This window comes from Terrapene carolina, unplaced genomic scaffold (assembly GCF_002925995.2).
Source record: "Terrapene carolina triunguis isolate 2854851 unplaced genomic scaffold, T_m_triunguis-2.0 Scaffold96, whole genome shotgun sequence".
In the NCBI taxonomy this organism is placed as follows: Eukaryota; Metazoa; Chordata; order Testudines; family Emydidae; genus Terrapene; species Terrapene triunguis.
The window spans coordinates 31,267,786-31,279,274 of NW_020664447.1; the positions used below are offsets into that span (position 1 = coordinate 31,267,786).

General features: G+C 40.9%; 1 protein-coding gene across 4 annotated transcripts in view; it reads left to right on the forward strand.

Moving 5' to 3' along the window:
* MADD (MAP kinase activating death domain) overlaps positions 1-9,078 on the forward strand; it is a 127,699-nt gene extending 118,621 nt beyond the window's left edge. For all 4 annotated transcript variants that reach the window (XM_029911457.1, XM_026651268.2, XM_026651270.2 and 1 more), the window contains 2 exons: positions 3,961-4,007; positions 8,064-9,078. In XM_029911457.1, coding sequence (XP_029767317.1) covers positions 3,961-4,007; positions 8,064-8,171 — 155 coding nt within the window. In that variant the 3' untranslated portion in view covers positions 8,172-9,078. The remainder of the gene's footprint in view (positions 1-3,960; positions 4,008-8,063) is intronic.
* Positions 9,079-11,489: the final 2,411 nt, after the last annotated feature.

Here is an 11,489-nt window from a genome sequence, read left to right on the forward strand (position 1 = left end):
AAGTTGGGGATAGTTTACGGATGCTCCTGGTAAGTGCTGCCTTGAAGGTGAAGATTTCCACGCTGTGTGGTTGCCTATTCCTCTTGTACCATATTTACCCCAAATAGGCCACAAGTTTATTATAGCATTGCTGTTAGCAAACACTTAGGGTTGCAAAATAGTAGTGATAATACGTGCACAAAGATGAGAGATCAGAGCCAATAAAATCTGCTAAAACCATAATGGGTAACTTCCACTACCCAGATATTTAGCTGGTCAAATGTCACAGTTGGCCATCATTGGAGGGACAGTTTGACACACAGTTGCTTCTTCAAATAGCTATTTCTGGAGCATGCACAAGAAGAGGCAACATTTGACTTCATACAAAATAATACAGAGAAGCTGGTTCAAAAAGTAACTATAGTTTTAGCCACTAAGTAATAATGACCATACCATAAATCAATTTCAAGTGCATTGTTGAAAGGATTGTAGTGAAGGTCAGTATTGTGACACTTAACATTAGGAAGGGCAGCTTTAAAGTAAAAAATCAGGAAGCAAGTTAGAAAGAAACTGAAGACAAAAATTAAGAAATTAAATCCTTGCAATCAGCCTAGAAGCTATTTAAGCAACTTGATAAATCACAGAAGGCATTCCTACCCCTGAACAAAGTAGGAAGCAGAAAGGCAAGAAAAATGTGCTGTGGTTAAAAGGCAAGGCTCAAGAGGTTAGAATGCTATGCTTTAGTTCAAATTAAACTAATAGAAAGGGACATAATCTATGGCATATAAAATGAAAGGTGGAAATTAAGATGGAATTGTAAGATAAAATAGCCAAAAACTCATAGACCAAATAACAGGCAATTCTTTAAATATGTCAGAAGAAGTCTGCAGTGGAGTTAGTGGTCCACCAGATTACCAAGGAGAAAATGAAAGGAAGGTAGACACTGCAGAGAATCTAACCTGCTTTCTTGTACAGAGACCAATAGAAAGATATTTTCCCTAGAGCTACGCTTTTAAAGATAATGAAGATGACACTATTAGACTCTATGCTCAGAAGAGAAATGACGACAAATCACTAGGATAAAATGGTAATATTCAGCCAAGAGTTCTGAAGGAACTTTAAAAATTAAGTGAATGAGCTAACAAAACTCTAAATCTTAAAATCAGCTTCTGTGCTTGAGGACTGGAGATGTAGCCATGGTTGTACTTTAACGAAGGGCATGAGGGCTGATCCTGGAAATTCTAGTCCAGTCAGCCTGACTTCATTACCAGGAAATTTAGTTAACTTTAATTGTTTTAGTGGTTTCCAAGCATGGTCTCTTTAGTGGGAATGGAAGAAGTTGAATATCACAAGACAGTAGGAAATTAAAGGCCATTTGTAAAACACCAGGTTAACATGGCAAGGTGGATGTTGGAGATGTGATTTCAGACCAGGCCCCAAGTGAGAGCCACGGGTTGTTGTCCACAAATGGGAACAAAGATTTAAAGGAAGTGAAGAAGTATAGGGCTCTTACCTCTGGAATTTGAGTTACTGCTGTGTATTTGTGCTTTACTTTCTCGTGGCCCCTTCATCGCCGCTGCTATGAAAACCTTCATTCTCCAGCAGGTAAAGTGATGTCCCCTGAAATAGTTCTCTGCTAGTGCCATATATTCTCATTCACAGGGCCAGAGGCTGCAGGATGGTGCTCAGTAACTTATCCCCTTCATCTTCTTAGTTTAACAGTATTGAGTCAATTTTATTGTTAGAAGAAAAAAAATTAGTATGATTTATATACTCTGCAGTGCTAGCACTTTGAGCTCTGAGGGTGTAAACCCAAAGCTTTTCTCTTCTCTCCTTCCTAACCCCACCCTCTCAGGAGTATTTTTTCCCACTGGAGGGCTACAGGGGAGTCATTCATTTGATGAGAGGGTGACTTTAGTGAGTGTGAAAGGAGGTGGTTTCTTCCCTAGGTCCTCACCCTGCTGTGTATTTGGGGATCAGGGACATTACAGCTTCCCTTCTCTCCTTCCCTCATGCCACCAGCTCCTTCCAGCTTCCTCTTCCTGCTTTTGAAGAGTATATGAACGATTGTGTGTTATCCAGTGAGAAATAAGATTTGTACATCTGTGTAATCCAATCCCATTTGGCTGTCCACCGCCTCACTCCCCCTTTATCCCCTGGTGACATGGAGTTAATTTGGAACATCTGGTGCCAACGGGTAAGGCAGCTTGGATGTGCACCGCATTCTCTTCCCAGCTCTAGCCACTGGTGTCATGGGCAGTGCAGCCTGGGCGTGCACTTCACCCAGTTTCCAGCCTCTGATGTAGCTGCCTCTGTCCAAGAAAATGGAGAATTTCAAAGGCAAATATTTATTTTATAAACAAAGGCTGCATTTTTCATGGGTCTTTCCAGGGATGTTGATACTGTGATACACTAAGATCAAATCATAGGCATTGATTTTTATTAGAGTCCCTTCTCTTTGAACCAGTCTGCACTGCCTCGTTTTGACTCACTAGAATATGAGCCCTCTTTCCATATTACCTTTTGTTGTGTCATGTCATAATCACAGGTGACATCTGCATGGCTAGGTTTTGGTGTCCATTTCCGCCCCCAGCTCTTCATGTTGAGCTCATGTTTATATATTTTGCCTGTTACTGTCTTTCTGTCACTAGGTGCTATGCTTTATAAGATATTCACTCCTCCTTCCCCACCTTCCTCTATTAAACTGGTACTTATTTGGTCTGGTCTTGAATAATTTATAATGTTTCTTTAAGATTTTTGTTGTCATACAGAAATTCCAAGTCAGGTTTCAGCCACTTTGAAAGGAAAGGATTCAAAATATAATTGTCTTGTTGTTCCTTTAGTTTTAAAAAATCTAAATTTGCCTTTATGTTCATAGTGCATCATTATACTGCTTGTGCTCTGTTTGTTCCCTATATTGTCTTTCCATGAGATTTGTGCACAGCATCATTCACACAGACTCAGAAGAGTGGGACAGAAGCACAGTGCAGGTGGAACACACTAATGGGAGGGTTGCAGCTTTCAGCGTGGGGCACTTTGGGGTAATGAGAGCAGAGGGTAAAATTTTCCTTTGCTGTTCTGTGCTACATTCCTCCTTTATTTGTTAGGGACAGTTCAAGGGAGCAAAGGCTGAGCTTTCCTGGTAACAGATTGCATCTGTGTCATCTACAGCAACTCCTGCTGGTGTTTCCTTTAATACACCTAGAAGTCAAATCAAGCCTGATATTTTGAGGGCCATGTGTAACTGAAATCTTGTATGTTGGTAGTTTTGAGTAAGTTTGTTCATAAAGCAATGAACATTTTCCTTGAGGTCTTCAGGTAAACTCCAGAGTACAGGTGTTAGACTTAATGAAATAACTTCAATGAACAGTGTCCAAGATACAGCTGGCCTGGAGGAGAAATAGTCTTCCATTCTAGAAGATTGGTTTCTCCACAGTCTAATTCCTATTCTTTTACGGATTTAACTGAATCCCGGGCAGAAATATCCAGTCATTCTTATACAAACTACCACGTAGCACAGGGAAAATTCAGATTTCTAGAGGGTACACTGGGGAGCGAGCAGTTAAAGTAGCAAAGTGGCTTTAAAAGAGATGTTGGTTTAGACTATATGGTTGTGCTGATAAACAGATTTTACCATGTGTTCTGCTAACAGGAATTAATAGCACCAGCAAAGCCAATGATGAGTCTGAGATACATGAAACACCTACTATTCTTTTTTTCTCAATCAAGGAGCCAAAGAAATGTTTTATGCCATCTTGAGTTACATAATGTGTCATTGCTGGTATCGTCAAAAGATCATGATAGTATAAATATAGGGAAAGAATAGTATCTAGAAGTGAGGAGTAGCGAGGTGCCCTGTTCCTGCACCTGCTGTCTATGTGCCTCCCTCCCCCTTTCCTTTGGGAACATTGTGCTATTTCTTTCACTTTTTCCTCTCGTTTTTTGAACTTTTTGTTTTGTCTCTTACCCGTCCGGTTTTAGTTCCTGAAACTAAAGAAGTGGTGAGCCACAAGTACAAGACACCAATGGTGAGTGAACTGTCTTACCTTCTAGTTCTTTTAGAGGGTATATTTTTAAGTTCTCATACGATGCCCATCACTCTGGTATCTGAGACCACTCTTTTGTCCTGCAGTTCACTGACATAATGCCATGTGGGATGCAGTTCAGACTGTTCCTCCAAATGGAGGTTCTGTGGAAGAGTGTTAGTGGAAAATTTGAGTGAAGACAATAGAAACTGGGATCGCAGGATTATGCAGCCTTAGAGCTACAGTGAAACACAACCTTCTCTTTTGTTCTAGCTCTTGTACAAAGGGGCTGTAGCTTGGTGCTTCCTACTTCTATAAAATTAAGGGAGATCCTGAGACAGCATAGAAGGGTCCATTTTAGAGAGAGGTTGGTTAGTGGATTTTTTTTTAATTAATCATATTTGTGCTGTTAAGTGTTGAATTGATGACTCTGCAGACCAAAGTGCCTAATCCACAAAACAGATGAAAGGTGGTTCTAACTTCTGAGCATAAATTGATCTCTAGCTGAGTTCATGAAGAATTCTCTCCTTTTGGTATAATACTGAGCAGTGAGGTACGTGAAAGGGATTTTATATCCTCCAACAGGTATTGACTCCTGTCTGAAAAGTATTGATCCCTGTCAGACAAGATACTAGATAGATGGGTTATTGAGCAGTTCCATTGTATCAGTTTTTTTATTCTTAATTGTTGAACACAAGATAGCAGTTAAAAATCGTACTTACCCTTTAATTACATAATATATTTGATGGTCAGCCCTGTATGTGCTTGTAAGTTGGAAACAGAAGTCAAGGATTATCATCGGAACTAACTTGAGGAAGTTAGCTAAACAGAAATTAAAAGGTACAGTGCCAAAGTGAAATCCCTGCAAGCTGCATGGAATCTTGTTAAAGACACCATAATAGAGGCTCAACTTAAATGTATACCCCAAATTAAAAAACATAGTTAAGAGAACCAGAAATGTGCCACCATGGCTAAATAACAAAGTAAAAGAAGCAGTGAGAGACACAAAGACATCTTTTAAAAAGTGGAAGTTAAATCCTAGTGAGGAAAATAGAAAGGAGCATAAACTCTGGCAAATGAAGTGTAAAAATATAATTAGGAAGGCCAAAAAAGAATTTGAAGAACAGTTAGCCAAAGACTCAAAAAGTAATAGCAAAAATTTTTTTAAGTACATCAGAAGCAGGAAGCCTGCTAAACAACCAGTGGGGCCACTGGACGATCAAGATGCTAAAGGAGCACTCAAGGATGATAAGGCCATTGCAGAGAAACTAAATGAATTCTTTCAATCAATCTTCATGGCTGAGGATGTGAGGGAGATTTCCAAACCTGAGCCATTCTTTTTAGTAACAAATCTGAGGAACTGTCTCAGATTGAGGCGTCATTAGAGGAGGTTTTGGAAAAACTGATAAACTAAACAGTAATAAATCACCTGGATTAGATGGTATTCACCCAAGAGTTCTGAAGGAATTCAAATGTGAAATTGCAGAACTAACAACTGTAATTTGTAACCTATCATTTAAATCACCTTCTGTACCAAATGACTGGAGGATAGCTAATGTGATGCCAAATTTTTAAAAGGGCTCCCGAGGTGATCCCAGCAATTACAGGCCAGTATGCCTGACTTCAGTACCAGGCAAACTGGTTGAAACTATAGTAAAGAACAAAACTGTCAGATACATCATTTGTTGGGGAAGAATCAACATGTTTTTTGTAAAGGGAAATCATGCCTCACCAATCTACTAGAATTCTTTGAGGGGGTCAACAAGCATGTGGACAAGGGGGATCCAGTGGACATAGTGTAAAAAATTAAAAATTCTGTACCAAAAAATTAAAAAATCTGCACACAATATTTTAAAATTCTGTAAAATTCTTTAAATTTTATTTGTCAAATAAATTTGGAGGCTTCACCATGACACTGGGGAGTACAAGCCACTGGTTGCAGAGGTGGGAGATCACTGTGCAGCTCCCGTCCGGCACACCGACTCCAGCGGTGAGTCCGCTCAGCACCCAACCCTGACATAGCACAAGGACCGAGCCTGCACCAGAAACATCCCAGCGCCCTGCCCTTCCATGCCAGGTGCATCAGGTGTGCAAAGGCAGGCTCAGCAAGGCAGGATCCAAGTGTGGAGGGGCTTAATGTGTGGGGATCTAGGTGTGGGTTGAGATGGTTCTGTGTGGGGCAATCTGGGTGCAGGCGGCTCAGTGGGAGATCTGGGTCTGGGGAGACATCTGGATGCACAGGGGCTTGTTGGGGGATTCTGGGTGCAACAGTAATGGGACTCTGAAGGGGGGTCCAGGTGGTTGGGGCTCAGCAGGGGCGGGAGGGTCTGGGTGTGGGGGGGATAGAGCTTGGCAGGGAGGTCTGGGTGTGGGGGGCTTAGTGGGTGGGTCCAGATGCTGGGGGGTGGGGATCCAGGTGCAGTTGGTTGGGGCTCAGTGGGGTGAGGATCCGGGTGTGGGTAGCTTGTTGGGGTGGTCAAGGTGCAGGGGAAGTGGGGCTCATCATGAGGGGGTTCTGAGTGTGGGGAGGTGAGGCAGGGGGGTCTGGATGCATGGGGGTTGGGCAGATGGAGGAGCAGCTCCCTGCACAGGGATCCCTCCCCTTGCAGCTGAGGTGCAGGAAGTGGGGGGGAGGGAATTTGCAGAGCTTCCTGCAGCTGGGGGAAAAATCTGAGGGTGGGTTTGACCCGGCCTCGGATGCTGTGTAGGGGAAGAAGTCGTCCCATCCTCCCCAACCCAGTCGGGACTGGCAGCTGAGCCTAGCGCAAGGGTATGAGCCACCAGCCGGGTCTTCCCCAGTCCTGCCCCACAGTGATTTACCTCTCTGCCGGCTGCCCTGGGCACCGAAACGTACTGCTGGGGAGGGTAGCATGACCGCTCTTGTGGCTTCCCTTTGCTTCCCTGTCAGAAAGTCATTTTTCTGCGGTGAAGCAAAGAAATCTGCAGGGGACATAAATTCTGCACATGCACAGAATTCACCCAGGAGTAGTATATTCCAGAAAAAAAAAGAGAGTACAGTGGGAAGGAAAAATCAGGTTACATGAAAATGTGTGCTAGTTTATGTAAGTCATTTTATGACATTCTATAGTACAAGAACAATCAAATTTACCTCTTTCATCATAACACCTAGCTCTTATATAGTTTTTTTTAATTTATAGAACTCAAAGTGCTTTACAAAGATAGTATCAGCCCCACTTTACAGATAGGGGAAGCAGAGGCACAGCAAGGTGAGTGAAGTAACTTGCCCAGGGTCAGCCAGCAGATCACTGGCAAAGCTAGGAATACAACTCTGATCTCCCACACCCCAACCTTCATTGGCTTATACTGCCTCCCATAATGCCAAAAGATGGGTCTTGAATTAAATGGCAACAAACTGAATAATTTAAAACATAATTGCAAATACTTTTTAATGCCATGTACAATTAAACTATGCTGCTTTCTGTCCTAGAATAATGAAGCAAATAGCTCAGTATTAGACATTTATATGTAAAATAAAATCTACAGTTACATTAGCTGGGATGAAATTACAAGGGCTAGCAGTCTCTATGTTTCTGGGCATAAAATGATTATAACTGGGAGTAAGGAAGAAATCCCACCACCACCACTGTGATTCAAGGGACAGTACTGGACAATTAGGTGTGTTACAGTAATTTTAGATAGCCCCTTTCTTCACCACCAAAGGAGTTCTTGCAGCGCTGTACAGCTTAGCATTGGCAGCTGTTAAAGACATGATACAAAGCTAGATGGACCATTGTTCTCTTCTTCTGTGGAATGATTTCCGATGTTCTAATCCTAAAATCCTCTCTCATTTGGTATAATTAACAACTCTTGGATCTTTCCTTTCCACCTCATCACGAGGATAGTGTGGGGTAGCTTGTGCCATTACCTCCCTCCACCCCCATGCTTTTTTTTTTTTTCTCTAGCCAGAGCTCTCTATGCTGTTCTGAAAGGTGCACTCTGAAGGAGGAAGAATATACACTGACAGATTTGTATTTACTGTATTTTTGTGAAGCGGTAACTGTCTGGAATCTCATTATCTCCTTTTCTAATATTTTCTAGGCCCATGAGATCTGCTATTCCGTGTTGTGTCTCTTCTCTTATGTGGCTGCTGTTCGTGGGAAAGAGGTAGAAAACAAAAGCAAACCCCCTCGGCCAGTTTCCAGCTGATCACAATATTGGGAAATGCTTGCCCACTAGCACATTGGTGTGTAATACTCCCATTTCTGTTGCTGTTACTGGAGCTCACATTGCTGACTCCAGTTAGAATTTGGTTATTTATGTATGATCCTGCAAGTCCTTCCCCTTAGAAAAAATTAAAACTTTCTTGTTCATTCTCCTGCTGAATTCATTCTTACTGGAGTTTTTACACCAGCTGTGCTTATCAGACAGTTCTGAGCATCAGCATCCAGCTATAACTGAAGATGGCTTGCTCTGGGCAATCCTTTGGAATTCCATTTTCAAGAAGACTAATGCATCTGGAGTTCAGTTGTTTTTGTTTCCAGTGGTACCTGTGTCACAGGTTTCTTCACTTACAGCTGTAGGCCTCTGCTTTCAGATTCTTCAAAAAATATGCACAAAGGAAGCAGCTTGGTCCTGCATGGATCACCTGTTGTTGTTGAACTGTGATAGTTTGTATTTATTTTCCTTCTGTGTTTTCACACTTTACCCACCAATTTGGAGTTCTTGCCATATGGCCCTCAAATCTTTTCAGTAAAGATGAACAATTTAGCTACCTTAAACTCCTCTGAAATAGCGTACAATTAGATATGGTGCTTTAAGATTGAATGTTAAATGTATAAAACTATGGAATTACTTCTTCTCTGGTGGGCGAAGGATTGCTTGCTTTTAATAATGGATAGGCACCATGGAGGGGAGAAACTTGGAGGCTATGCTTTATGAAATCCCCTTCAAACTGGTATGCATGTAACGTATGTGTTTTTCAAATGGGAAATTAGAGCCACTCTGCTAACATCCCAGGAGTGCAGTTAATTAATATATGCATATTGTGGTAGCTAGAGCAGTTAATCTAAATGTGTAGGAATAAGTAAAGAGAGGTAAAAACTTAGAGAAAGAGAGAGAGAGAGAGAGTGCTATTGGCTGAAGCATATGGCAAACTCGTGTAACGTGGGATTATCACTACAATCCCCCTAAAGTACTTCTATTAGAGTCTGCGTACACTGGTTCTGTAGAAAACTTGCAGAAACCCACAAGATTATGCAAAGTGCATTGTGGGGATTCAACTTTTTGTGATGATGGTACTGTAAATGCTGCTTCCAGATTTTGTTTTTTTAACTACTGCTTCTGTCAAACTGTACATGTATATCTCAGAGTTTTGCAAATACTGTGTAATGAAGCACCCTCAGTTAAAGTATCCATCTCACACCTTATTTTAAGTAGGCTGAGAATGGATGTTTGAACACTGTTTGTTCTTTATGAACTATACTGGACTCTACCAGGGGAGGAAAAAAAAAGCCCCTGAAATGCTGGAAGGAGAGAGGATCTAGAGGAAATAATCTTAAATGTAAAATATCTGATGGAGTGCTCTAACACAAGCTGGAGTGCTATCTGATTTGACACAGGCCTCTGAGTAATTGCACCCAGAAATAATCCTGTTTGGCTTAGTCAGAGTATTTACCATTTTGAGTGGAATGCATAAGGAACGGGTGAAGAAATGATGTAAATATTCTAGGACCGTATCTATTTATAGAAGACTGTACAGCTGTCTGAATGTGAAAATAAACTATCATTTAACCACTGATGGCTTTTATCCTCCAGTGTTTCTTCCCATTGGTCTATTTGACTCTGAAATGTAATTGTCTATATAAATAATACATAATATGCACATTCTTGAAATAGTGGAAATACTATGTTCTCAAACATGATACAGTGCTAATGTGTGTAGCATTCCAAGTTATTTTTTAATGATAACTATCTTCTAAAGGTTTTTTTTAATATAATGGTGTAAAATCAAAGACATTTTTGTCTCCTCCAAGAAAGATTTTAAAGAATATTAATGGTGAACACTGAAATACAGCTAAAAGCCCATTTTCTTCAGTCATTGCCATGACAAGGGGTTCTTTTAGGCATAGAAATAAAATCAGGGTTTACAGGATTATGTTTGATCCTTCCCTAATTAAAAAAGAAGAAATTAACAAATTGTGAGCCTATTGTTCTGACCACTTTGCATTTATATGGTATTCTGTTCCCTCTCCTTTTGTCTGTTTTTCACCAATTTAGATTGTAAACTCTTCAGAGCAAGATTTGTACAATGATAATTTTAATGGTCCTCTGAGTGCTAATTATTCCCCCCTTTAAGTGTGAAATATCCCAGGATTGACTAAACAGAGTGAATTTACCTCAGCCTAGAAGAGTTGTTTCCCTTCAGAGCAGTGCTGGGGTTCTATTGAAGGAGCAGGGCAGAATATTTATTGGCAATCTTTCCTGGCGAAATCAGGGATTGTAAATTCCATTCTGCACATAGTTCTTACATGAAACTGAAGTTTGGAGTGAGGCTTGAAAGGGTCTGTAACCTAACCTGCGCTGCTCCTTTTGAATAATCAAAGCCTTTAAAAAGGAGGGCTGGATAAGTATGGTTCTGCAAAGTCATTACAGATGTAAAAGTTCCTTATACATGAGCTATTAATATCAGGTATTGCCTCTGAAGAACTGTATTCTTGGGGGGTCGACCATCAGTAACAAACCAATAAGGTGGGCTGAATAATATTTAATTAAATAAAAACTGGAGTACTCTTCAGAAAAGTATCTGACTTGGTTTCTAATTGGAGGCAGTAATGCTGACTAAGGGAGTGAACTGAACGCATGTATGCTGAAGAAATTGGCTTGAATCTGATGGAGTCAGTCCTAATGCCCTCTTGCACGGCCTGATTGTTGTATGTCTCAGTACAGTATCTATTTATGCAGTGTACAGGTGGTCTTGTGTTCTCACCCCAAACTCCTATCAAATGTGGTTTCTAGTTTCAAGCTCAATAAAGTCGTTAATCTGCTTCTATTTTCCTCCAAACTTCATTCACATCTAGATTTTGTTGCATAAATGGTTAAGACCAGGCATCAGTCCATCTCAACATACTATTTGTGTGTGTGTGTGTGTGTGTGTGTGTGTGTGTGTGTGTGTGTGTATACACACACACACACATATAGATATAGATAGATAGATATCTCTCTCTCTCTATATATATATATGTATGTATACTTGAATACTGTGACTTGGCAGGTGTTCAGCCAACTGTGGGGATTACAGCATGTTCAGCTGTGGGTAAGGCAGCCTCCACTACATGCCTCAGCAATGTTTCCATCATTGAGATATACAGAGCTGCTGCTTGGATGTCTATTACACAGCATTATTCTCTCAGTGTGGTCTCTAGATCATACCAGATTTGTGAGCGCAGTTTTACAGTCATTTTCACCTCTTTTGAAGGTCTCTACTGCTGGTTAATCTCACAAGACAAGAGATCAATATAGATAGTT